This window comes from Lissotriton vulgaris, chromosome 2_2 (genome assembly GCF_964263255.1).
Source record: "Lissotriton vulgaris chromosome 2_2, aLisVul1.2, whole genome shotgun sequence".
In the NCBI taxonomy this organism is placed as follows: domain Eukaryota; kingdom Metazoa; phylum Chordata; class Amphibia; order Caudata; family Salamandridae; genus Lissotriton; species Lissotriton vulgaris.
In genome coordinates this window covers 32,325,064-32,350,263 of record NC_141688.1, presented here as the reverse complement: position 1 = coordinate 32,350,263, position 25,200 = coordinate 32,325,064, and the positions used below count along the sequence as shown (strand labels likewise).

The window sequence follows — 25,200 nt, the reverse complement described above, 5'->3', positions numbered from 1 at the left end:
AGGACCAAGATTGATTTTCTCAATCACCGTCCAGTTGAGACTCTCAGGTGGGTGTTGGGCTGATCTAAAGTGTTCAACTAGTGGTGCACCCAACACTTCGCATCTGATGCGGCTCATATGCTGTAGGACCCGCTGTTTGATTTTCTGTTGGGTTTGCCCAATATAGATCAAATTGCACGGGCAAACAATCGCATAGATCACAGTTGATGTGTTGCAGTTTGTTAGAGTCTTCAATCGAATTTTCTTCGAGTTGTGCACAAATTCTTTTGTCTGTATGCAACTATCACAGGCTTTGCATTGGCCGCATTTGAAGTGGCCAGTAGCTGGTTCCAGATTCCAAAGGGATCTGATGGTCGGCTCCTCCCTCGTTGTCAAGAGCGAACGTACCACATAATCCTTTACACTCCTCGACTTCTTGAAGGCATGTAGTGGGGTGCCAGGATGGTTGATGTCATCTGCGACCAATTGCCAGTGGTGGTTGACGATCTTTTTGATTAGATTGCTCTTGGTTGAGAAGGTCGTCACACATACAATACGGTCTTCCTGTATGTTATTGGGATCCTTTGTCTTTAAGAGCTCCTCACGTGGGTAGAACCATGCTCTTTTTCGTGCTTTGGTCACGAGTCTTTTAGGGTAGCCACGGGCTTTTAAACGGTCAGCAAGATCTTCAGACTGTTGGAAGTAATGTTCTTTAGTGGAGCAATTTCTACGGACGCGTAAAAACTGGCCAAATGGGAGGTTGTCTCGAAGAGCCCGAGGATGGTGACTGTTGTATAGCAGAAGGGAGTTCCTCTCAGATGGTTTTCTGTACAATGTGGTCAGAAGTTGCCCCTGGTGTTGGTAGATAGTAATGTCCATGAAATTTATACTCTGGTTATCAGATTGAATGGTGAACTGTAGATGCTGTGATTGTTGATTCAGCCAGTGATGAAATTCATTAAGTGTGGCAGAGTCACCGTTCCAGATTATTAAAATATTGTCTATATAACGAACCCAGATGTGGAGATGGTTGTTAAAAGGATTGTCGGTGTTCAGTATGGTATTCTCCTCGAAGGCTGCCATATAAAGAATGGCTACATCAGGGGCAAAAGGAGCCCCCATTGCCACCCCCTTAGTTTGTAGAAAGAATTCATTCTTGAAGGTGAAAAAGTTCTTAGTCATTGCAATCCGTAGTAGCGATATAATGAATTCAGATGGTACTCGCATGGGTGCTGGTCTGGATTCCAAGTATCTCATAATTACTGTTAGGGCTTCCTCCTGTGGGATGCTAGTATATAAGGATACTACGTCACATGTAACCAGTAATTGTTCCACAGGGTCAAAGGGTACGGTTTCAACTAAGTTTATCGTTTGTAAGGTATCCCTTAGATATGTTCTGGTCGCCTCTGCCAAGGGTTTGAGAAAGAAATCAATGTATCTACCTAATGGTTCTAATATAGAACCACACCCCGTGACAATCGGGCGTCCAGGTGGATTGGACATATCCTTATGGATTTTAGGGAGAGTATATATCGTTGCTAACCGTGGGTGAGGTTGATTGAGATAATCAAATTCGAGTTTTGATAGGAAACCGAGGTCCAGTCCAAGTTTCGTGATTTCCAAGATATCATGGGCTATTGCTTGTGAGGGATCAGAGCGTAGCCTGTGATAACTGATTCCATCAGTTAGTTGGCGTTGGATCTCCAATTCGTACTTCTTGATGTCTTGAATCACGATGGCACCGCCCTTGTCGGCTGGTTTGATCACAACCGATGAGTTCTTGGCCAATGATTGTAGAGCGTCCATTTCAGTTTTGCTGGTATTGTATCTAGTGTAAGTATGATTCATTAGAGTCGAATTTACATCCCTCCACACAACTGCCTCATAGGCCAGGATTTTATTGGTCATGGTACATGATGGTGGAACAAAGGTTGAAGGGACCCTTAAGTTCGTACAAGATGGGTTAGTGTACGGGCCCGCATTTCTGAAAAAATACTTGAGTCTGACCTTCCTGAAAAATTTGTACAGCTCAGTGCGAACTGTAAAGGGGTCAGGTCTACTTGTGGGGACATATGATAGTCCTCTGTTCAATGCACGTGTTTTTTGTTCATTCAGGGTGTAGTTTGAAATATTCACCACAGGGTTCATAGTAGCTATTTGGGTTACCAGCGGTATGTCTTGTTCCGTGTGGTTCTCTCTCCGTGCTGTTCCTGCTGGAAATGAACCTGTTTGGACGTTTGGCCTCGTCCAGAATCCCAGTTGGTGTTCTGGTTCTGTCCACGAGATTGACCTCTGTTGGAGAAATTGCCTCTGCCTATCGGGGGGCGCCATGTTGTATTTCGTTGTCCTAAAAAAGGTGCGTATTGAGGTGATTGATAAAAATCGAACCAGCCATCTTTGTTGAGGTTCCTAAATTCAGGGAAGGCTTCAGTCACATATCCAACAATTGCTCTCGCCACTGGATGGTGCTTGGGATTGAAACAGCTGCCCAACAGATTCAGCTACTAACCAGTGAGATTAAGTCACTTCGCGCAGAGATCTCTGCGGATGCTAATCTGGCAGGAGCCAAAGAAACACTGAATAACCTTGAAACCACTTTGAAGGATTTTGACCTCACTACTCAAAATCGAAAATTAGAGAAACTGGCCAGGGATATAAGGTTATACGATAAAAAGAAGACCTACCCCTACCTCCAAGAGGATTACTACAAACAGGACCAACAAGGAAGATTTACTAACAGAGGGAGAGGTAACTTCCGGGGCAGAAGGAATTATAACACCTTTTCGGACTCTTCATATAGCTCCGAAGGAGAACAGGAATTTGCAGGCCCAAGCCGTCAATATAACTATCCTGATTATAGTTATCAATCACCTCAATACGCACCTTTTTTAGGACAACGAAATACAACATGGCGCCCCCCGATAGGCAGAGGCAATTTCTCCAACAGAGGTCAATCTCGTGGACAGAACCAGAACACCAACTGGGATTCTGGACGAGGCCAAACGTCCAAACAGGTTCATTTCCAGCAGGAACAGCACGGAGAGAGAACCACACGGAACAAGACATACCGCTGGTAACTCAAATAGCTACTATGAACCCTGTGGTGAATATTTCAAACTACACCCTGAATGAACAAGAAACACGTGCATTGAACAGAGGACTATCATATGTCCCCACAAGTAGACCTGACCCCTTTACAGTTCGCACTGAGCTGTACAAATTTTTCAGGAAGGTCAGACTCAAGTATTTTTTCAGAAATGCGGGCCCGTACACTAACCCATCTTGTACGAACTTAAGGGTCCCTTCAACCTTTGTTCCACCATCATGTACCATGACCAATAAAATCCTGGCCTATGAGGCAGTTGTGTGGAGGGATGTAAATTCGACTCTAATGAATCATACTTACACTAGATACAATACCAGCAAAACTGAAATGGACGCTCTACAATCATTGGCCAAGAACTCATCGGTTGTGATCAAACCAGCCGACAAGGGCGGTGCCATCGTGATTCAAGACATCAAGAAGTACGAATTGGAGATCCAACGCCAACTAACTGATGGAATCAGTTATCACAGGCTACGCTCTGATCCCTCACAAGCAATAGCCCATGAGATCTTGGAAATCACGAAACTTGGACTGGACCTCGGTTTCCTATCAAAACTCGAATTTGATTATCTCAATCAACCTCACCCACGGTTAGCAACGATATATACTCTCCCTAAAATCCATAAGGATATGTCCAATCCACCTGGACGCCCGATTGTCTCGGGGTGTGGTTCTATATTAGAACCATTAGGTAGATACATTGATTTCTTTCTCAAACCCTTGGCAGAGGCGACCAGAACATATCTAAGGGATACCTTACAAACGATAAACTTAGTTGAAACCGTACCCTTTGACCCTGTGGAACAATTACTGGTTACATGTGACGTAGTATCCTTATATACTAGCATCCCACAGGAGGAAGCCCTAACAGTAATTATGAGATACTTGGAATCCAGACCAGCACCCATGCGAGTACCATCTGAATTCATTATATCGCTACTACGGATTGCAATGACTAAGAACTTTTTCACCTTCAAGAATGAATTCTTTCTACAAACTAAGGGGGTGGCAATGGGGGCTCCTTTTGCCCCTGATGTAGCCATTCTTTATATGGCAGCCTTCGAGGAGAATACCATACTGAACACCGACAATCCTTTTAACAACCATCTCCACATCTGGGTTCGTTATATAGACGATATTTTAATAATCTGGAACGGTGACTCTGCCACACTTAATGAATTTCATCACTGGCTGAATCAACAATCACAGCATCTACAGTTCACCATTCAATCTGATAACCAGAGTATAAATTTCTTGGACATTACTATCTACCAACACCAGGGGCAACTTCTGACCACATTGTACAGAAAACCATCTGAGAGGAACTCCCTTCTGCTATACAACAGTCACCATCCTCGGGCTCTTCGAGACAACCTCCCATTTGGCCAGTTTTTACGCGTCCGTAGAAATTGCTCCACTAAAGAACATTACTTCCAACAGTCTGAAGATCTTGCTGACCGTTTAAAAGCCCGTGGCTACCCTAAAAGACTCGTGACCAAAGCACGAAAAAGAGCATGGTTCTACCCACGTGAGGAGCTCTTAAAGACAAAGGATCCCAATAACATACAGGAAGACCGTATTGTATGTGTGACGACCGTCTCAACCAAGAGCAATCTAATCAAAAAGATCGTCAACCACCACTGGCAATTGGTCGCAGATGACATCAACCATCCTGGCACCCCACTACATGCCTTCAAGAAGTCGAGGAGTGTAAAGGATTATGTGGTACGTTCGCTCTTGACAACGAGGGAGGAGCCGACCATCAGATCCCTTTGGAATCTGGAACCAGCTACTGGCCACTTCAAATGCGGCCAATGCAAAGCCTGTGATAGTTGCATACAGACAAAAGAATTTGTGCACAACTCGAAGAAAATTCGATTGAAGACTCTAACAAACTGCAGCACATCAACTGTGATCTATGCGATTGTTTGCCCGTGCAATTTGATCTATATTGGGCAAACCCAACAGAAAATCAAACAGCGGGTCCTACAGCATATGAGCCGCATCAGATGCGAAGTGTTGGGTACACCACTAGTTGAACACTTTAGATCAGCCCAACACCCACCTGAGAGTCTCAACTGGACGGTGATTGAGAAAATCAATCTTGGTCCTAGGGGGGGAAATATTTCCAACATACTGAATGTCAGGGAATTGAAGTGGATGTTTTACTTTGATTCCATCCAATCAGGGTTGAACGAACATGATAGTTCATTCTCACAACTTGCCACCTTACTGTAATGAGCATTACTAGATTCTGTATCATGCTTAGTGACCTGTTAGCATAATCATCAATGGTGAGGTTATTTATTAACCCTGTAATGTACGCATCCATTGTATTATGTTTCCTTTTTCTAAACCTATGACTCTAGTTCAATACACGCACAGTGGGTAACCGCCTATACCGTCGTGTGACAGGTACGCGGTATGATTTTGATGAATAGAATTACTCCTAATGACATAGTAGGGAGCACACTTATAGGTCTTTGACAACTATTCACGCAACATGTCTTTTTATATTGATTATCCAATACTGACACTAACTGCCTTACCATCATGTGATAGGTACGCAGTATGGCAAACATCATAATATGTGACTGTTGATTTACCACCCGACTAGTTGCCCGCTAAATGTTTTACACGTAATTATTGTGTAATGATAATATGATTATATTCCCAAGTATGACTCAATTGGTCATTATCGAGCGTACCGGGTAGTCACCTCTACTGTTTTATATGCCCCTCTAATCACTACGGAATTTAATTAACTTACTCTCTATGGGACCATACATTAATAATTTCTTTGATAATGTTGCTGCCCCTTAATATACAATCTCAGGTTTTTTAATTCGTAGCCTTTAACGGGTCACAATGCAGTATTTTGTGTTTCCCGACGATAGCTTTCCGGTTACCTAGGTAACGGATTAACCCCGTGAGTCTGTCTTCCAGGTCTACCACACGTGACCTTGGTTGCCATGACTTCTAGAATACCAGGAAGTTCCTCGGCCACCTCGAGGATTCCAGATTAAGACGCCGAGCATTTTGCCGACTGGTAAGCGCGCTGTCCCAAATGTCCATAACTTTGTGAGGTAAAATCCATCGCCTCTTAACGAATAACGATATTGACGCTGTTGTTTGTCTATTTACCCTATAGACATTTCACCTGATACATTCAGCGTTTTTTCACCATTTCGAGCGGACTTCAAACCCACTCGGTAAGTCCCGCTTTCACCTATCTTTACAATTGAGCCCTGGCTCCTAGCGGCCTATATCTAAATGACGTTCCTCTTTGATAGATTGTTCGAGCGGCCCCCGTCCAGCAAATGGATCTAAATCGGGAATTTCGGACTTCACTTCATCAGTAGGTCCTTGAATATATCCTTACAATATGCTGGATTTGATCATTATTGTACTATTCTAATGGTTATTCATATGATTCCTTCTTAAGGTAATTGAATTCGTGTCACCGACCTTCATTGGGATTAATTTCATCCCCATATTGATGTACTCAGGTACGTCCTTTTTGTCTACGTCGACGCCCGTCCCCCCGACAGCCCCGTTCAACCCACCATTCGTTTTCATGATGGACATGTGGGCATGTTTCTTTGAACTCTGTCATTAAGTAATCATTTGCTTTGTATATTGTTTAACATTGGTATCCCAATACTACTGGATAAATATCGTGTTTTTTATTGTCACAAAAAACCCTCCTCACCTTACCTTCACTACATCACTTCCCCTCCTTCCCCCTGGGGCACCTGTACCATCACAATTGTACATATTTCCTGAATATTCAATAATGCTCGCTTTCCTATAATGTGAATAAAACATTATAGAGGTATTTTTGTTTATGAGACTTACTTGATTGTTTTTCTAAATTAATTTGCTCTCCCTCACTGGGACCCCTCTATTCATAACGGTAGCGGTCCACTCAGCGCGTAAGGCTAATCGTGGGGCTTTCATTGGGATCCGTCAGGTGCTAGGCCCGTAAATGCAGAGACTTCCCCGACACCTCTCTCCATTCAGCGGGCTACACGTGAATGCCGTGTCCTCCCCGACCCCTCTCCCCAGGCTCCATACGTGCAACTCGGATCACATTACGTGTGCCAGAGTAGCGAATGGGTCGCGAACAGCAATAACACAGGTGCTAGGTGGGAGCTGTACCGCTGGGCTACCTAGGTGTACCCAGGGCGTACCTTGAAGCCACTTTGAAGGATTTTGACCTCACTACTCAAAATCGAAAATTAGAGAAACTGGCCAGGGATATAAGGTTATACGATAAAAAGAAGACCTACCCCTACCTCCAAGAGGATTACTACAAACAGGACCAACAAGGAAGATTTACTAACAGAGGGAGAGGTAACTTCCGGGGCAGAAGGAATTATAACACCTTTTCGGACTCTTCATATAGCTCCGAAGGAGAACAGGAATTTGCAGGCCCAAGCCGTCAATATAACTATCCTGATTATAGTTATCAATCACCTCAATACGCACCTTTTTTAGGACAACGAAATACAACATGGCGCCCCCCGATAGGCAGAGGCAATTTCTCCAACAGAGGTCAATCTCGTGGACAGAACCAGAACACCAACTGGGATTCTGGACGAGGCCAAACGTCCAAACAGGTTCATTTCCAGCAGGAACAGCACGGAGAGAGAACCACACGGAACAAGACATACCGCTGGTAACTCAAATAGCTACTATGAACCCTGTGGTGAATATTTCAAACTACACCCTGAATGAACAAGAAACACGTGCATTGAACAGAGGACTATCATATGTCCCCACAAGTAGACCTGACCCCTTTACAGTTCGCACTGAGCTGTACAAATTTTTCAGGAAGGTCAGACTCAAGTATTTTTTCAGAAATGCGGGCCCGTACACTAACCCATCTTGTACGAACTTAAGGGTCCCTTCAACCTTTGTTCCACCATCATGTACCATGACCAATAAAATCCTGGCCTATGAGGCAGTTGTGTGGAGGGATGTAAATTCGACTCTAATGAATCATACTTACACTAGATACAATACCAGCAAAACTGAAATGGACGCTCTACAATCATTGGCCAAGAACTCATCGGTTGTGATCAAACCAGCCGACAAGGGCGGTGCCATCGTGATTCAAGACATCAAGAAGTACGAATTGGAGATCCAACGCCAACTAACTGATGGAATCAGTTATCACAGGCTACGCTCTGATCCCTCACAAGCAATAGCCCATGAGATCTTGGAAATCACGAAACTTGGACTGGACCTCGGTTTCCTATCAAAACTCGAATTTGATTATCTCAATCAACCTCACCCACGGTTAGCAACGATATATACTCTCCCTAAAATCCATAAGGATATGTCCAATCCACCTGGACGCCCGATTGTCTCGGGGTGTGGTTCTATATTAGAACCATTAGGTAGATACATTGATTTCTTTCTCAAACCCTTGGCAGAGGCGACCAGAACATATCTAAGGGATACCTTACAAACGATAAACTTAGTTGAAACCGTACCCTTTGACCCTGTGGAACAATTACTGGTTACATGTGACGTAGTATCCTTATATACTAGCATCCCACAGGAGGAAGCCCTAACAGTAATTATGAGATACTTGGAATCCAGACCAGCACCCATGCGAGTACCATCTGAATTCATTATATCGCTACTACGGATTGCAATGACTAAGAACTTTTTCACCTTCAAGAATGAATTCTTTCTACAAACTAAGGGGGTGGCAATGGGGGCTCCTTTTGCCCCTGATGTAGCCATTCTTTATATGGCAGCCTTCGAGGAGAATACCATACTGAACACCGACAATCCTTTTAACAACCATCTCCACATCTGGGTTCGTTATATAGACGATATTTTAATAATCTGGAACGGTGACTCTGCCACACTTAATGAATTTCATCACTGGCTGAATCAACAATCACAGCATCTACAGTTCACCATTCAATCTGATAACCAGAGTATAAATTTCTTGGACATTACTATCTACCAACACCAGGGGCAACTTCTGACCACATTGTACAGAAAACCATCTGAGAGGAACTCCCTTCTGCTATACAACAGTCACCATCCTCGGGCTCTTCGAGACAACCTCCCATTTGGCCAGTTTTTACGCGTCCGTAGAAATTGCTCCACTAAAGAACATTACTTCCAACAGTCTGAAGATCTTGCTGACCGTTTAAAAGCCCGTGGCTACCCTAAAAGACTCGTGACCAAAGCACGAAAAAGAGCATGGTTCTACCCACGTGAGGAGCTCTTAAAGACAAAGGATCCCAATAACATACAGGAAGACCGTATTGTATGTGTGACGACCTTCTCAACCAAGAGCAATCTAATCAAAAAGATCGTCAACCACCACTGGCAATTGGTCGCAGATGACATCAACCATCCTGGCACCCCACTACATGCCTTCAAGAAGTCGAGGAGTGTAAAGGATTATGTGGTACGTTCGCTCTTGACAACGAGGGAGGAGCCGACCATCAGATCCCTTTGGAATATGGAACCAGCTACTGGCCACTTCAAATGCGGCCAATGCAAAGCCTGTGATAGTTGCATACAGACAAAAGAATTTGTGCACAACTCGAAGAAAATTCGATTGAAGACTCTAACAAACTGCAACACATCAACTGTGATCTATGCGATTGTTTGCCCGTGCAATTTGATCTATATTGGGCAAACCCAACAGAAAATCAAACAGCGGGTCCTACAGCATATGAGCCGCATCAGATGCGAAGTGTTGGGTGCACCACTAGTTGAACACTTTAGATCAGCCCAACACCCACCTGAGAGTCTCAACTGGACGGTGATTGAGAAAATCAATCTTGGTCCTAGGGGGGGAAATATTTCCAACATACTGAATGTCAGGGAATTGAAGTGGATGTTTTACTTTGATTCCATCCAATCAGGGTTGAACGAACATGATAGTTCATTCTCACAACTTGCCACCTTACTGTAATGAGCATTACTAGATTCTGTATCATGCTTAGTGACCTGTTAGCATAATCATCAATGGTGAGGTTATTTATTGACCCTGTAATGTACGCATCCATTGTATTATGTTTCCTTTTTCTAAACCTATGACTCTAGTTCAATACACGCACAGTGGGTAACCGCCTATACCGTCGTGTGACAGGTACGCGGTATGATTTTGATGAATAGAATTACTCCTAATGACATAGTAGGGAGCACACTTATAGGTCTTTGACAACTATTCACGCAACATGTCTTTTTATATTGATTATCCAATACTGACACTAACTGCCTTACCATCATGTGATAGGTACGCAGTATGGCAAACATCATAATATGTGACTGTTGATTTACCACCCGACTAGTTGCCCGCTAAATGTTTTACACGTAATTATTGTGTAATGATAATATGATTATATTCCCAAGTATGACTCAATTGGTCATTATCGAGCGTACCGGGTAGTCACCTCTACTGTTTTATATGCCCCTCTAATCACTACGGAATTTAATTAACTTACTCTCTATGGGACCATACATTAATAATTTCTTTGATAATGTTGCTGCCCCTTAATATACAATCTCAGGTTTTTTAATTCGTAGCCTTTAACGGGTCACAATGCAGTATTTTGTGTTTCCCGACGATAGCTTTCCGGTTACCTAGGTAACGGATTAACCCCGTGAGTCTGTCTTCCAGGTCTACCACACGTGACCTTGGTTGCCATGACTTCTAGAATACCAGGAAGTTCCTCGGCCACCCCGAGGATTCCAGATTAAGACGCCGAGCATTTTGCCGACTGGTAAGCGCGCTGTCCCAAATGTCCATAACTTTGTGAGGTAAAATCCATCGCCTCTTAACGAATAACGATATTGACGCTGTTGTTTGTCTATTTACCCTATAGACATTTCACCTGATACTAAGACGGGTCCATTACTGGATATGACGCATTATGGCGATTAATGTTATTATGATTCAGTTTGTTTCGCGCGAATTTACTCTTTAAACTTTTTGGAGCGACTTTAAACATGCAGGCTTCTGCTAGGAACGTAGGGAGAAGTTGAATAAATATTTTGAGTATATCTTAGTAATGTCTGTTTCTTATACCGTTCAGACATTCGGAATTTGCTGGATTGGAGAACAGGAGTTTAGAGAGGATTACAAATATATAGCTTCAAGGTGAATATGAGACTTCACTCTTATCTCTCTCTATTGCTATTGGTCCATAGGGTACACACCTTATGTTGGTGATCCTTAGCTGGTGTATTTCTTCTTTCCTATTTTTCTCCGGTTTGGAGCCTACACATCTGTTGCACAAAAGAATTTTCGGAGGTGATGGGGACTATATCTTTCTTTCCCAAAAGTTATTAATATGTATGATTCTAATACAGGGCCTTTGTATATTGTGTTTCAGCCCTGAGGAAGTCTATGTGTGAAATGTACACACGACGAAACACGTGTTGGCAACTTGACCTTCACCATTTGAATTGATGTACTGAAGAAATATATATTGGAATCTGATCTAACTTGGAACATTTGGAATTAAACTCTGAAGGACAATCTAAGGACTTTCTTTATATATTTTTTGTGGTTTGCTGATTAATTGGAAGCACAAGGATAACTGGACTTACTTATTATATAATAATTGTGTGCTCAGGGGTATATGGTACTGTTCTATTTCTGTTTGTTACAGAAAGACAGGGGTGTTGGATACACGCCCTTCCTCTAGATGCACCATATCTGACCAAGAATATAGCTAATACATTTCCCTGATATTAAGAGGAGCGCCCTGAGTTTGTTTGTATCCCAACCTTGAAGCAATTTTAGAGTAAGTTTGGGATACATGAGGGGAATTAGATCAGTAGTCACAACGTTTTTTCTTGCAGGAAGTGAGACCTAACAAGATGTCAGAATTGAGACCAGGTGGTACAGGAGCAAGGACGGCGGTTTCGGAAGCTCAAGCAGCACATGCAGCGATCTTCCTACAGTTGGTCGAGATGAACGGTGTAGCTTGGGCTACTAATCTACTTAAGGGCAACACGGCGAACCCTTGTGTGAACAATGACATTATTGCAGTCGATGAGGAGGACACAAGTAGTGCGGGACACGTTAGAGCGTCCAAAAGGGTTAAGGTGCCTACGAACAAAGACTTTCCGCCGCCCTCTAAAAAGAAGGGCAGTGTTAACGCCACGGTCGCTGTAGTTCATGATGTCCCAAGCACTTCCAACTTGTCGCCAAGGGTCCAGGAGTTGCCTGGCCCATCAAACTTGCCTGTTAACGGGCAACCAGCAATGGAGTACGCTACTAGAAGCGATCTGGGTAAGATCATGTCCACATTGGAAGTATTCATGAGGGAGATGAGGGAGAGTGTGATGCCTGGGCCCAATGGTGGGGTACGACCATCCAATGTGTGGGGAAGCGGAGCTGTTGCTCCTGGCGCATCGGGAGCTGCTGGGGGAGGGCAAGAGGGTACCGACCTATCCAACCTTGCAATTGCACCTCCGGGGCCTGGTCCAGCATTACCTGCTGCCCTCCCAGTACCGCACATTATACCATCTGCTACTCCGGCAATGCCCACACCTCCGGCGCCGCAGCCTACGGGCCCGCTGTCCCTGCCCCCCGCTGTGCCAGCGCCCCTCCCCTCCAACTCAGCAGTGCCTGCTCCAACGTTGACAGCCCCTTCTCCAGTGCTGCCAGGCGAGGAAGAAGTGCAATTCGATGCCCCTTTACTATCAGGTCGCTCCTGCTTATCCTGGGAGGTCCCGCAGGCAGCGAAGGAATTAATATGGAAAAGAGAATTTATAGATATTTTCTCTTTACTCATGCTGGGTCAGCAAGGGGCAGATGTACGCAAGGCAGGGTTCAAAAAAGATGAAAAGAAAGTGAAAATTCAAGCCTGGCCGGAGAAAAGCATTGACAACTGGTTGGAAGCCTTTGCTATACTGTCCTCTGTAATTATGGAAAAGTTTAGCGACCAAGGACCAGCGTTAGTGCAGTATGGGAGGCTCATCCATAAGGAAGCAAAGAAGTGGGGAGGCGTAGGTTGGTTAGAATACGATAGGGAGTTCAGGAAGAAAATGTCTAGGTCTCCCAAGATGCGGTGGGATCATAAAGAGGTGCAGCTGTGGATGGACCATATGGGGCCCAGGGCACTCCAAGGGGTAACTACAAACAGTAAGGCGCAAGAAACACAAGCGGGGTCTAATGACAAAAGCAACACTGTGGCCCAGACAGAACAGAGGATGCCGCCCTTTCGAGGGGGCCAGAGGGGGAGAGGTCAAAAGAGGGGAAGCGGGAAGTCATCTCCAGGGTCCTGCAGATTATTCAACGGTGGGCATTGCCATTGGGGAAGATCCTGCAAATTCACTCATACGTGTAGCAATTGTGGAGGGCAACACCAAGTGGGAACGTGTAGATCAAACAAAGGACAAAAGCAAGGTAGTTATCAGGGAGGGAGAGGTGGGTCCTGGCAGAACAAGTAATTCACCCACACCCGAGCACAATTAAGTCCCCCCCCCTTGCTCCTGCCCCTTCCCACCGGCACCCTGAGCCTTAACAAGACAAGCCCTGCCTGTAATACCCAAGAGTTGCTTTCAGACCCACTAGAGCGAGGCGCAGTGAAAGGGCCCTCGCCGATTGAGCTAGAGCGAATGGTGCCACTGCTGAACAAATATCCCAACAGAATTGACGGGAGATTGCTCCTGGGGGGTTTTGCTTAGGGTTTTGTCATACCGTATGTAGGGGTTCCTGTCGCCAGGGATGCAGACAATTTGAAATCCGCAAGGGACAATCCTGAGGTAGTGAGAGCCAAAGTTGGCAAGGAACTCGAGCTGGGGAGGGTTGCCGGTCCATTCCTGCAACCACCACTAGACAACTTTGTGGTATCCCCACTGGGGATAGTACCGAAGAAAGAGCCAGGGACATTTAGGCTGATCCACCATCTGTCCTACCCCGACGGTGAGTCAGTAAATCACAATCTGGAGGAAGGGGTATGCTCTGTCTCGTATTGTTCATTTGATGTGGCCATGGACCTCGTGCGGAGAGCTGGGAGAGGGGCCTGGTTGGCAAAAGCGGATATCGAGTCTGCCTTCCGCCTCCTGCCAGTGCACCCTAGCAGCCAGAACTTGCTGGGCTTCAGGCTGGGCAATGAATATTACTACGATAAATGCATGCCCATGGGTTGCTCCATCTCCTGCGCATTATTCGAAGCATTCAGCACCTTCTTGCAATGGGTACTTCAAGACGTTGAGGGAGTACTGGGCGTAACCCATTATCTGGATGACTTCCTGTTTGTGGGCAAAGCAGAGACAGCTGAATGTGCAGAGGCGCTGGCGAAATTTCAAAGAATGACTAAGTATCTTGGAGTGCCACTGGCTCCTGGGAAGACTGTGGGTCCTGCGCAGGCGTTAGTTTTCTTAGGTATTGAAATTGACACGTTAACAGGTGAGGCCAGGCTCCCAGCAGACAAGGTTTCAGAACTGGCAGCACAAATAAAACAGTTGCTAGGGCAGGACAAGGTGTCATTAGACGACATTCAAAGCTTGCATGGGAGACTAAGCTTCGCCACAAAAGTGATTCCAGCGGGTAGGGCATTTGCGCGCTGGTTGGCCAGGACAGCGGCTAAGATTAAGCGCAAGCACCACCTAGTGAGGTTGAGTTTTGGGGTCAAGGAGGATCTTAAGGTGTGGGGGGACTTCCTTGAGCACTTTAATGGATCAGTGATATGGAGGGAACCCTGGACCAGCAGCCAGGAGCTGACGTTGTTTACTGACGCGTCAGGTAGGGATGGATTTGGGGCAATTCTCGACAAAGACTGGTGCGCGGCGGGGTGGCCCAATGCTTGGAGGAAGAAAAAGATCACCTCCAACATAACAGTTTTAGAACTGCTCCCAATCGTTGTGGTTTTCCACCTTTGGCCTGCCTTGCTGTCTGCGAAAAGAGTGGTCCTATGGTCAGATAATATGGCGGTAGTCCAAGCCATCAATACCCAGTCGGCCTCTTGTGCACTTGTGTTATGTTTACTCAGGGAGCTGGTCAAAGTCTGTCTATACAATAATGTGGAATGCAAAGCTAAGCACATCCCGGGAGCTCAAAACACGGCTGCTGACGCACTTTCACGTTTCCATTGGCATCGGTTCCGAGAGGCGTGGCCACGGGCGAGGGAAGAGATGACGCCTTTCCCGGCTCGGCTTTGGCATCTGCTGCGGTGGCGCAGCGCATCAGAGAATTAGGCGAGATGTCATCGGCACCTAGAACGATGAGGAGATACCAGACTTGTGTAAAGACATTCTGCGAAATCATGGGCCCATGGGAGCGGGAGGCTTCGAGACAAGTGGAAAAAGTGCAGGCATTCATGGTTTGGGCGAAGGATGAGGGGAAGAGCCACTCATGGATGGCGGGCCATTTGTCTGCTATCGGGCACCATGCTCGTCTGTTAGGTCAGAAGGACCCTACGACGTTATTTCCAACAAGGGCGGCACTCAAAGGGTGGGCGAGAGTGATGCCCAAAGTGGCAGATCAGAGGACCCCCATAGATTATGACACTTTAAAGAACATGATAGACGCCTTGCCTACAGTTACACATTCCGCTTATGAGGCAGCCCTCTTCGCAGTTACGTTTAGCCTTGCTTTCTTCAGAGCATTTAGAATAGGTGAGCTAGTGGCTCGGTCCAAAAATGAGGTTAACTCCAGGGCCATCTCGGTAAGGGACGTGCGTTCAACAGCGGAGTCGGTCGAGATCCTTCTACAAGCCTCCAAGACAGACCAGTCAGGCAAGGGTAGGAACATTACATTACAGCGCTTGGGTAACGACAATTACTGCCCGGTGGCTCTGCTGGCCACGTTCCTGTCCCGCCGCCCTCATGCAGACGGGCTACTACTTATACACGCTGACGGTTCCCCAGTCACAAAGTATCAGGTGGACCATGTGATGCAAGGGTGCTTATTCTTGGCAGGGTACACTACAAACGGTGCCAAGTTTAGTTCACATTCCTTCAGGATAGGGGCGGCTACCACGGCCTTTAGGGTGGGCCTCCCAGCCGAAGCAATTAAAAAAGTGGGCCATTGGGAATCCAACTGCTACAGGAGGTATGTGAGACCATTGAGCGTAATACGCCCTGTGAGCAGACATGTGATTAATGACGTGTAAATAATGTATATAACCTGTAAACCGGGACAAGAGTTAGACATTATGGTTCATAATTAGCAGCCAAGTGGTGTGTTTTTGACGTTGCAGTGCTTTTAAGTGTGTCAATAAACAACAATTTTCAACATACTGTGTTTTATTGCAGGGACAGAGGTATGGGTGATGGGGCACTCGTATGTCACGAGACTGGCGAGATGGGTGCAGGCCAACACCTGGAAGCATGGTTTTAACAACACAAACATATCGTGGTTCGGCTTCCCTGGGATGCACTGGGCAGCACTGATAGGGACGCTGCGTAGATTATTGAAGGAACACAGGCAAAAACCAAACATCCTGGTGGTGCACCTTGGGGGGGAACGACCTGGTGGCGTTAGGCAAGAGGCGTTTGTTAGACGCAATGAGAAAGGATTTGAGCATCTTGAGCGGCGAATTAGGACAGTGCAACATATACTGGTCAGAAATTTCCCCTAGACCTATCTGGCATGGAGCAATATCACAGGAGGCATTAGAAGTCACTCGCAAGCGCGTCACCACAGCAATGCGCAAATTCAGCGAACAAAGAGGGGTAGGTTTCATCAGGCATGGCTTGCTGCACGCCAAATCCATTGGTTGCTGGGAATCTGATGGGGTACATTTGTCCAAAGTGGGCATGGCGATTTTCTTATTAGACTTGGGGGAGGCGCTAGAAACAGCCGGATGTAGATAAGAGAGGACTAGGGCTAGGTAGTGGGGGCTCTGGGCGCAGCGAGTGCCATGCCCAGGGCTGTGGAAAAGGTACAAGGCGACCCCCCCCATGCAGGACAGGCGCAGGAACAGGACCTGAAGCCCCAGTGCAAAATGCACAGCTCTGAGTCATACATAAGCCGAGGGGCCCTTCTTGGGGACTTGGTTCAACGGCACCCCGTTAGTCCTTAGGCGGTTGTAAGCCTGAGCAACCGGGGGTTGCTAATAACGCCCCGCCTGGCTGGTCAAGGTGTGAGTTGACTCTCCCTTGTCTGGAGGGTGGGGCAGGTGGCTAGGGCCATTGGTGTCCGCTTCCTTGGCTCAACTTCAGACGCCCTGCAACAAGGGGTTGCGGGGTATAGGGGGGTCGCCTGTCAGTTAACCCGCGCTGTTATTTGTATCACAAATAAACCTGCAACTTCTTATTCCCAACATGCTTGTCTGTGTATCATTTGGGTGGTGAGGGTTGTGGGACGAGGTGTACCGATGCAACTACTATGCGGGAGGCCCGAGGTCCCTGCAGGGGACCCCATAGGAGGGCAAACCCCGTAGTAGGGCGCAGGGAACCGAGGCCAGCCCGGGAGAGGGAGGGGGGGCGGGGTCACGCAAGGATAGGCCAACCCCTTTTTTGGAACGGTTATAGGGGAGCTCCTCCCTCCTGGCACCCTCTTTGCTGCTGCCTCCTCCATCACTGACGGGTGTGCAGGCTGCTCCTCGCCAGCCTCAGGCCATTTAATTCCCTTAGGCCCCCCCCCTCACTTCCCCACGACACCGCACGCGAGGCCCGCAATTTCTGCTCCCCTCCCTACCGCTCACCCGTTGAAAGGGGGGAAGTGGGGAGGGGGGAATATTAATGTTGTATTTATGTTTTCTAGGTTGCAGGAGGAGTTACAAGGCAACCCCCCCATGCAGGACAGGCGCAGGAACAGGACCTGAAGCCCCAGTGCAAAATGCACAGCGCTGAGTCATACATAAGCCGAGGGGCCCTTCTTGGGGACTTGGTTCAACGGCACCCCGTTAGTCCTTAGGGCGGTTGTAAGCCTGAGCAACCGGGGGTTTGCTAATAACGCCCCGCCTGGCTGGGCAAGGTGTGAGTTGACTCTCCCTTGTCTGGAGGGTGGGGCAGGTGGACAATAGGTCCACCGGTGGGAGGCTGGTGCCTCCCAGGTTCGACACCTGGCTAGGGCCATTGGTGTCTGCTTCCTTGGCTCAACTTCAGGCGCCCTGCAACAAGGGGTTGCGGGGAATAGGGGGGTCGCCTGTCAGTTAACCCGCTCTGTTATTTGTATCACAAATAAACCTGCAACTTCTTATTCCCAACATGCTTGTCTGTGTATCATTTGGGTGGTGAGGGTTGTGGGACGAGGTGTACCGATGCAACTACTACAGCCAAGGGCCAGGAAAGTGAGGCTCATGGAATAGAATGCGAATGCTGCACCAACGAGACGAGAGCAGTGTGCGTGCCTGTGAGTGCTGAAGAACACAGAGTAGAGCATGCCGCCGAGCTAAACGCTTTTGAGACAGTGACCGTCACGGCACTGAGGCAGGAAAGCAAAGTAATTATGTATCGGAGCAGGAGACGGAGTGAATTAGCCTTAAGGAAGAGAGAGCTGAGGACCCTTGTAACACTAATGTGACAGCAAAGAGAGGTGCCTGCTGCGTGTATCTGTGAAGGAGCACCTCCAGAGCAGGCTTAAGCTACGTACACTAGGCATGGGCAAAGGAAGTAGGGAGGCTGCAGTATCTCAAAAATAAGGTTTGGGGTTCAGAAAATGCTGGAACGATAACAAGCATTTGAAATGCAATTGGTCTCGCATTTACGCGACTTTAAGCTATTGACATTGTAAAAAACAATACCTTTAATTTACGTTTTGGTTTTTAAAACACAAATAAAAGGCATTGTCATTTACAACGCCAATAGCTCAAACTCTCACAAGGGCAAGACCTATTGCATTGCAAATGCTTGTTTCTCTTTGTTGTGTTCTGTTCGCTACTGCTCACACTCTGGGCCTGCCTCACCCCACCGTGCACACACTGCTTCAGCCCGCTTCTCACCTGGGCCCAGGAACCATGTGGCAGGCCAGGCGTCGCCTCCAGCCGTCAGCAGGGCCTACACGTGGCGCTGCCCTCTGCCTCACGCCTTCTGCTGTAGTCGCTGGGATAGGAAGACAAGCGACGCGCTCCTCCTCGAGCACGCTCACCCTGGACCACACTTGCTCCTTCGCACGCTCCTCTGTTGGTGTAATGCAGGTGGCCGCGTGGTCACAGTGGCCAGCCTCTTCAGCTACGATGCCTCACCTCCGCAACTTCCTCACTCCGGAGGCCACAGCACTGCAGTCCACTACCATTAGTCATCCAGGGGGGTGGTAGAGGCCCCAACCCAACCCGGTTCTCCATGGAACTTAGGCCCAACGAGGCCCAAACATGTGACCACAGAAGTGGGAATGCGGGCCGGTCCACAGCCGCCCCAGTGGCCTGGAGACAAATTGCCCCTCCCACTAGACAGTCCACTGCAGGTGACCCCCAAACCAGAAGCGCCAACCCCGAACCCAGCTGGCACGGGGGTCTAAATGGCATTCTCCTACTCACCGCCGCACAGTCTGACAGTCCTCCGGTGCACAGCCTCCTACGCCACGCAGGGTCTACGACTCTGCAGCACTGGAACAGGGTCGAGAACATTCCTTGCGATCCTGGGTAATCTCTAGACGTGTGTCGGCCTTCCTGGCATGAATGCCATCTAGGCCCAAAAACTCACTGCCACCATGCCAGGCCCTCAACTTGTGCTACCGGACTCCACCACCGCACGTCCTCTTTGTATATATCACCCAGGTAGGGGCCGCAAGCTGCTCAGCCACCACAGGATAGTCTATCCCAGTACCGCTGTCTCAAGAGATGCTCAGGATGTGAAATCAAATAAGATGTGGGCAGGATATTAGCAAATAAATGGCAGGGCTTGAGGAAACTTGTCTAACGCATGTCCGCCATGATAGCCCTCCAAGCCACGCCCTATGTATAGATGTTTTAAGAAAATATTTATTTATATTTTTACTATTTGCAATCATTTAATTTAACATTATTTCTTATTGGATTTTATTTTAAGCCCCTAACTTCGGGACAGTGTTGTAGGACCAGTGGTTGGCCATATGTGGTGCTGGACCTACTCCTACTTTGAGCTGGGGTGATTTACTACTTTTTGTGTCCTTTTTTGCCAGTAGAAAATTTAGAAGTGCAGATTGTGCATAGCAATGGGTTTACTCTTTTTTGGTGGGGATATGACCCTCTCTAAACCCCACTCTAACACTCCCTAAAACACATTCTTACTCTTCCAAACCCCCAAAACTTACTTTAGTAGTAAGGCTGCATCTTTTTTCAATCACTTCCCTGGTATCCTTCCAGATTTATTACTAAATAGTAAACTTACATATGTGAGGATGTTCCCATAGAAGACAGGAGAGGTGGAAGTGGATATTTACACGTGTAGGTTTGTGAATAGTACTTTAGTAGTACTACTGTAGTCCTACTAATCAACTACAAAATGTAGGGGCATATTACCAAGGGGGGCGATAGGCAATTATCGTCGTTTTCAGCTGCTAAGCGGCGATAATTCTATCGCCCTACTAGCAAGCTGTCGCTAACTGATGTTAGCGACAGCATTTAGGCGATAGCGAGTGGTTTGGGGCCCGCTTTGCATGTCAGCGATGTTTATCGTTAATGACATGCAAAGTGGGCGTACCCAACCAGTTAGCGACTGAAAGCAGTCGCTAACGTCGCTATATCCTATTAGCAAGGCAGGCGTAGCATTGGAAATATTCGCGCTAAGCGTGAATATCTCCAAATAATAACACCTGCCCAGACCAGTTCTTAGCCATGTTATCCAATGGGAGGTGGATAACATGGCTAAGAGCATTTCATCGCTAATGCGAGAATATCGCTGTATTCTCAGCGATATTCACGCATTTCGGCGCTATCGCTGGATATTTTAGCACAATGGAAAAAAAAGTTGCTAATAAAATGTTTTCTCCGCTAACATATCCAGCGATAGGCAGCGATAAAAAAATTGTCGCTAAGCCTATTTAGCGATAAATATCTCTACTTGTTGGTAATATGCCCCCCAGTTTGTAAATGGGCGCCAAAAACACCTGGATGCCCTAACCCGAACAATTCTTTGACAATCGGCTGAAATTCTTTTTATACAAACTGCCACTCTTAATGGCTATTACTTTTCCTCATGAAACCTGTCCACAGTAAATGTAATGTAACATTGCAGAAAAGATCACTTCCCTTAAATATTCTTATGTATCCTAACTGTTCTTATGTAAATCACCTTTAACCATTTGCTGCTTGTTTGCACTATATACAACAGCAAAATAAATAAAAAAATGAAGAGTGGTGTGACGAAATAACAGGGAAATAGACGTGTGTGGGAGACACCAATGGCCTGTCAACAGGTGTGGTCAACAGAACCAGAAGCCGGAAGTATCTAGGACTGGGCAGTGGAAACAGAGGAACAGTCCAGAAGAGGACTCTAAGCTCTGTGATGCCTCAATAAAATTCTTTAGAGTTCATGATTGAAACAATTTTACAAGTATCACAAAATATGATTTAAGAGCTGATAGCACCTGTTCTGTGAAATCTCTGAAGCCCAAATTTACTGATATGCCTTGAGACTGGGAGCAGCACACATCTCTCACATCACGCAAACCCCATCCATTATAAAGTATTGCTGTGACCTAGCTTGAGTATGCCAAGGGAGTTAATCCATCAATCCCCTAATCTACAGAACACTACCTGCCGTGTTTGCCAAATTCACTAGATTCAGAGTTCCACCTAACAGGCAAAGGGCTTTATTCACCATGGAAAAGGAGGTTCTGTTGCTTACCTTCTTTAAGGAGATAACAGTAGATGGGTAACACAATGTATGCAGCGGCAGCTGCTGTGACATAAAAGTGGGCAACACAGGATGAGGTGAGGGGCAGCACTGGAGAGGAATAAAAAATAAAAGGCACTTACCTGCCAGTCACCACCTCGGTGCTCTTCTGCACCTCTATTCTCAACTCCCGGCAGTCTATAAAAGGCTCCTAGTCTCCTATGGCAATCACGGCACTGCTCTCATGCTGGTAATGCAAGACAGCAGTGTTGTGTGATTGGTCTAAGTGGGCTGGTTTAATACTCAGTTAGGGCCTGTAAGCTTGTTCTCTTCCAGGCTGTGCAGCACAGCTCGGGTTGGAGAGATCTAAGTGAGCATGACGGTTTGGCCACCCTAAGACGGTCAGCCAAACTGTCATGCGCACTTGCAGCAGTGCCCACCACTCCTCCCTCCTGTTGCAGATGCCAGCTTCAATAGCCGCAGTTTGCCAACCCAATTTTTAGGAACTTGTAAAGATATAAGAGGGAAGGTTTTGTGAGTTTCCATTTCTTACGGTTTTTGAAGGACTCAACGCTCTCTCATCCGGCTATCCCTTCTCTGTCACTTTATTAGACATACTTAATGCTTTCCACCACTGTTTTACTCCCAGAGCAAGGTTAATTCAACCACAATGGCAGACAGGCATTTTTTTTAAAGAATTTTAATAAGTTAAAACAAAATCAGTTCTTTCTTTTTTTCTCTAAAAACGTCAACACTGTAAACTTTAGAAAGGTCCATGACAAGACACAGGAGTGACAGTGTCCACTGACTTCCTGCTGAGGAAAACGGAGGCGACAGAGGGGTGGAAAAACCAACATTTTTCAATGACTTCCACATCTTTTTACAAACTCAGAACAAGTCTTCCATTAAAACCCCACCAGTGTCAGTGCCTCTGCTGCAGAGACTTTTGTGTCACTATTCGCACAGAGATTTCCAGGTAAGGGGTCAATCTCAGTTGAAATTTTCAGCGTCTGTCTGAAAATGACAGGCTCCATCCATGCCTCGGCCACCTCTGGCATTGGCTCTTCCAACATGAGGTGGGCCGAGCCCGACTGGCAACAAGGCCGCCATGCTGCACCATCCCAAGCTGGATGCAGACTTCAATAGATTCTCCTCAGTTTGTGTAGACCTGGGTTCCAATGACGCGCATGATCTCCTTCTGAATCTTGGGATCCTGGGTGTTTATGTTGGCATCTCCGACTTGACCATCCTCATACCTGAGTCCAAAAAAGAGAAAATATGTCACTGCTTAGGAATGAAGATCCTTCTTGGTCACCACTTAATCAGCATCCCTGGCCCACATAACAACTTTCCACAACTAGCGAAGAGAAGACGCACAGCTCATGCGCGTACAGCACCCATATGAACCACAATGATTACACTGAAAACAGATCTTTCACTTTCACTTGAGAAAACACTCAGAGGTGGTAAGACTGGATCCTGGAAGGATGGGTATCTTAACTACCATCAAGATGAATAAAAATGTTCTCCTGATGTACATAGGTGGCCTAAAGTTTGAGAGGGCACTCGCGCGACTCAGCACAATTTAGCACAGCGCATGGGGTCTTTAAAATGACTATCTATTGTGCCGCGTTGTGTTTTGCAAGCGTCTGAGGGCCTTAGTTGTGGTGGAATTGCTTGATTTGGCTATGTGCTACTGGAGTATATACACTCTCTAAATGAGGAGAAAATTTCTATTTATTTTTATAACTGAATAAGGTCTTGAACGTCAACCAATGCGGTTAGTCGTTACTGGGATAGGGTTTCGTTTTTAGCGGTGTTCTGTTGTTCACCAGCTTCTTGTCACAGCTCATGTCTGTCAGAAGTGTCATCAGCTGAGGTTGGCTCCCCAGACCTTACGCTTTGTCAGGGTCCCATGCTTGTGCTGCAACATTTACTTATAGATTGTAACTACAAACCCTAAAGTATTTTGTAACATGAAATATTTTGTAAAACGAAATAAATGATCACATGAAATGATTTAAAAAGGAACATATTGTCAGTACAGAACACACAAGAGCTGCTGACTTTCAGTTTAGATCAAAGTTGGGAAATCCCAATTCTCATTGCAGAGCATAATGTAGATAAAAGTGTGTGGTATCTATTCATAATCAATTAGCAGGTTAATAACATTCCCATTTTCAATTGATCTTTTTTCTTTTTGTTTATTTATTTGAAAGGTTTTATATAGCGCTGGCTACACCCGGAGGTATCAGAGCGCTTTACAGGAGTTTCAGACCAAAGTAGCAGGTTACATCGTTCCAAAGGTTACACAGTTATTAGAACATAGCTAAACAGTTACATGTTAGGTCGAGATAAACAATAAGGACATAAACGTGAGGGAAAAAGCAGTTAAGGGGTGGGATTAAGGGGAGAGGGGGTATGAGCAGGGGAAGTAGACAGTGAATGAAGGAGGGAAAATAGGGGAGGGGGTAGAGACACAGCAAGAAAGAAGAGTGGGAGGGTGATGGGGACACAAATCGGTAGACGGGTCAAAGCTGCATCTAAAGTCCAGTAAGTGGTATCATTCCACCAACTCACGATGCGCGAGATTCCCTTTACGCAGTGGACTCTCTCAGAGGGGTCTCTGAGACTCCAATGCCTACCTACTGGATCCTTCCCCAAAAAGGGGAGAGGGAGTGCTTTGGCAAGGGGTGCCATACCATACCTCAACTGTAAGTGGCTTCCTTGGCACTGTGGACTCTCTCGGATTGATTCTTCCGTCTTGTGTCTACGCCAGACCCCGCCACCTGATCGCAGCTGGTCGCTGGGTCGGGCAGTGGTAGTCCCAGGAGTTCCATCGCTTCCTTCAGGTCAGTCGTGTCGAGTTTTGTTCTTGAACTCAAACGTGAGGACGAAAGGGTATGTCCATCAATACCTAATGTATTCCGCTTTGCGTTTGTCTGTCATAGTCCTGAGTTGCTGGCATCGCTGGAGGGTAGCCTGTGCTATGTCTTGATATGTCATGCCCTCACAGAGTGTCCAATGTCTCCTATTTTCGTGGTGTTGCGGCCGCCATTTTAGGGTCAGGCATCCTTGCTTGCCAGCCTTACTGCATTTCCCCCTGTCTCTACTTATGGTGCACTTCCAGTGTATGGCCTTCATTTCTGCCGCTTCACCTCTGCTATCGAGCCACAGCCTTTCCACCAGCACCAGTCTCTGTAGCCCGCAGTTCTGGTTTAGTGCCTCGCAGCCACGCCTCCGCATCCCTCTGTTCTACAAATATAAGTGTTTGAATATTGCACAATTTTGAATGAGCTTAATTTTTTTAATATATATATTTAGTATTATTAAATGCTTATGCCGTTCGGCCTGGCCCAGTCACCCATGAGCAAGCCATTAGTGGACGGTATAGCCAGCTGTGCCTGTGCCGGTCGATA

The 25,200-nt window shown here is 46.5% G+C and overlaps 1 protein-coding gene across 4 annotated transcripts in view; it reads right to left on the bottom strand.

Moving 5' to 3' along the window:
- Positions 1-22,472: 22,472 nt before the first annotated feature.
- Positions 22,473-25,200, bottom strand: part of PARP6 (poly(ADP-ribose) polymerase family member 6) — a 332,536-nt gene continuing 329,808 nt past the window's right edge. For 2 of the 4 annotated variants that reach the window (XM_086959240.1, XM_086959241.1), the window contains exon 23: positions 22,473-23,037. In XM_086959240.1, the coding sequence (XP_086815366.1) occupies positions 22,935-23,037 (103 nt within the window). In that variant the 3' untranslated portion in view covers positions 22,473-22,934. The remainder of the gene's footprint in view (positions 23,038-25,200) is intronic. The other 2 variants (XM_086959238.1, XM_086959239.1) reach the window with 1 other exon arrangement.